We start from the raw sequence: 1,814 nt of genomic DNA, 5'->3' as shown, positions 1-1,814 counted from the left end.
AATTAATGATTTCAAATTTTTCAAAAAGCTCTTTAAACATTTTTTTGTTTTTAAAAATGTTTTATGATTAAAAAGTTTTTAAAATTGTTTTGTTTGAATTTTTATTTGATTGAATAATTGTGAAACAAATCTAACTCCATAACAGAGCCCTGAGGAACACCAGACGGCTCCGTCTGGAACGACGCATTCCGAGGGCAGATGTCAGACACAGCAGTTTTCTACCTGCACCACAGAGTGCTAACCTTCCTGACCTCTGACCTCTGACACTGAAAGAAGATCCAGCAGGAATCAGAGATTAATCGATCAGGAATCGATCGGGAATCTCTGGTCACGCACCAGTAAAGGTTCGGTTCCACATCTTGGCGGTGATGTTTCTCCCCGGTGGTCTGGCTCCCGAAGCCGCCATAGTTTCATTCAGAGCGCGGGCGTAAATCATGAGGCCGTCATAAAACCCTGCGGCGATGATGTTCATCTGAAAAACAGGAACAGGAAGTCAGTCCTGACCTGGTTCCGGTGTCGGACACCTGACACCGGACTCCTGATGTTATTCCTGCAGGAGCCATGTTGAACATTTCATCCAGGAAGAGGAAACTGAGGGACGGGACCCATCTGGGTTCTGGTTCCTGATGAGTCATGGTGGCTGCAGCCGGGCTCATCTAGGATCCAGAACCACCAGTCGACCCGAACACGGTTCTGTTTGTGAGTTTTATAGAGATCCAGATAGGAGCCGTCTGGATTTCAGGCATTGTTCCTGTTGGAGCTAAAATCCGGTTCCACAACGACCCAGCCAATCAGATGGGAGCAAAAAGTGTTGCTATGACTGCCAGTCGGAAAGCGGTTCCGCCTCCAGAACCATCAGAACCTCGGTCTGCTTCTGCAGCAGCAGCTTTCAGCTTCCTGCAGGCCTTTAGCTGCTGCTGCCCTGAAGGATCAGGTTTCTCTGCAGCTAACCGCATTAGCTAACTGCATTAGCTAACCGCATTAGCTTCCCTCTGCTGCTGATTAACGGCCTCAGCTGCTGCGAACGTTAGAGCCAGTAGCAAGAAAACACGGCAGGACACCTGGATCAGGAGCAGGATGCAGCATTCCTCATGGATCGTCTCCAGACCTGCTGATGACATCATTGGCGGTGGACGCCGTGTCCTTGACTGTGTGATCGATGACATCATCGGCTCAGACACATTAAGGTGGAGCAGCTGTTGAAGCTGCCGGCCTAATTACATCACTTCCTCCATATCTGTCCAATCAAAGCAGCAGGAGGCCATGCTGACTGATGACACCTTTGAACTGTCTCCATGGCGACCAGGACCGCCATGGACCGGCCTTCACAGCCAGTTCTGATCAGGTCCAACAGAACAGGAGTCAGAATGAGGATCAGATGCTTCATCCATGTGCATCCAACGAATCCATCCATCCATCCATCATCCAAACATCCATCCATCCACCCATTCATCATCCACCCATCCATTCATCATCCACCCATCCATTCATCATCCACCCATTCATCATCCAAACATCCATCCATCCATCATCCAAACATCCATCCAACCACCCATTCATCCATCCATCCATCCATCATCCAACCATCCATCATCCATCCATCCATCTACTCAGTACCAGAGAGTCGTCCATGCTGTAGTTAAACCAGTTCCTGGCGTCCATCTTGAGGTTGGAGACAAACTGCTGGTAGGCGGAGCTGTGAGGCTCCTGATAGGTCAGAAACTTCACAACCTGAGGAGAGAACGAGATGGTTAGGATGGATGATGGATGTATGGTTGGATGGAAGGTTGGATGATGGATGGATGGATGGATGG

The 1,814-nt window shown here is 49.0% G+C and overlaps 1 protein-coding gene across 3 annotated transcripts in view; it reads right to left on the bottom strand.

The window, feature by feature from the left end:
* Window positions 1-1,814, bottom strand: part of LOC103131439 (atrial natriuretic peptide receptor 1-like) — a 30,158-nt gene that overhangs the window by 18,937 nt on the left and 9,407 nt on the right. For all 3 annotated transcript variants that reach the window (XM_016666636.1, XM_016666635.1, XM_007543085.2), the window contains one exon: window positions 337-472. In XM_016666636.1, the coding sequence (XP_016522122.1) occupies window positions 337-472 (136 nt within the window). The remainder of the gene's footprint in view (window positions 1-336; window positions 473-1,814) is intronic.

Source organism: Poecilia formosa, unplaced genomic scaffold (genome assembly GCF_000485575.1).
Source record: "Poecilia formosa unplaced genomic scaffold, Poecilia_formosa-5.1.2 Scaffold761, whole genome shotgun sequence".
Classification (NCBI taxonomy): Eukaryota; Metazoa; Chordata; class Actinopteri; order Cyprinodontiformes; family Poeciliidae; genus Poecilia; species Poecilia formosa.
This window is presented reverse-complemented; position numbering and strand designations above follow the sequence as displayed.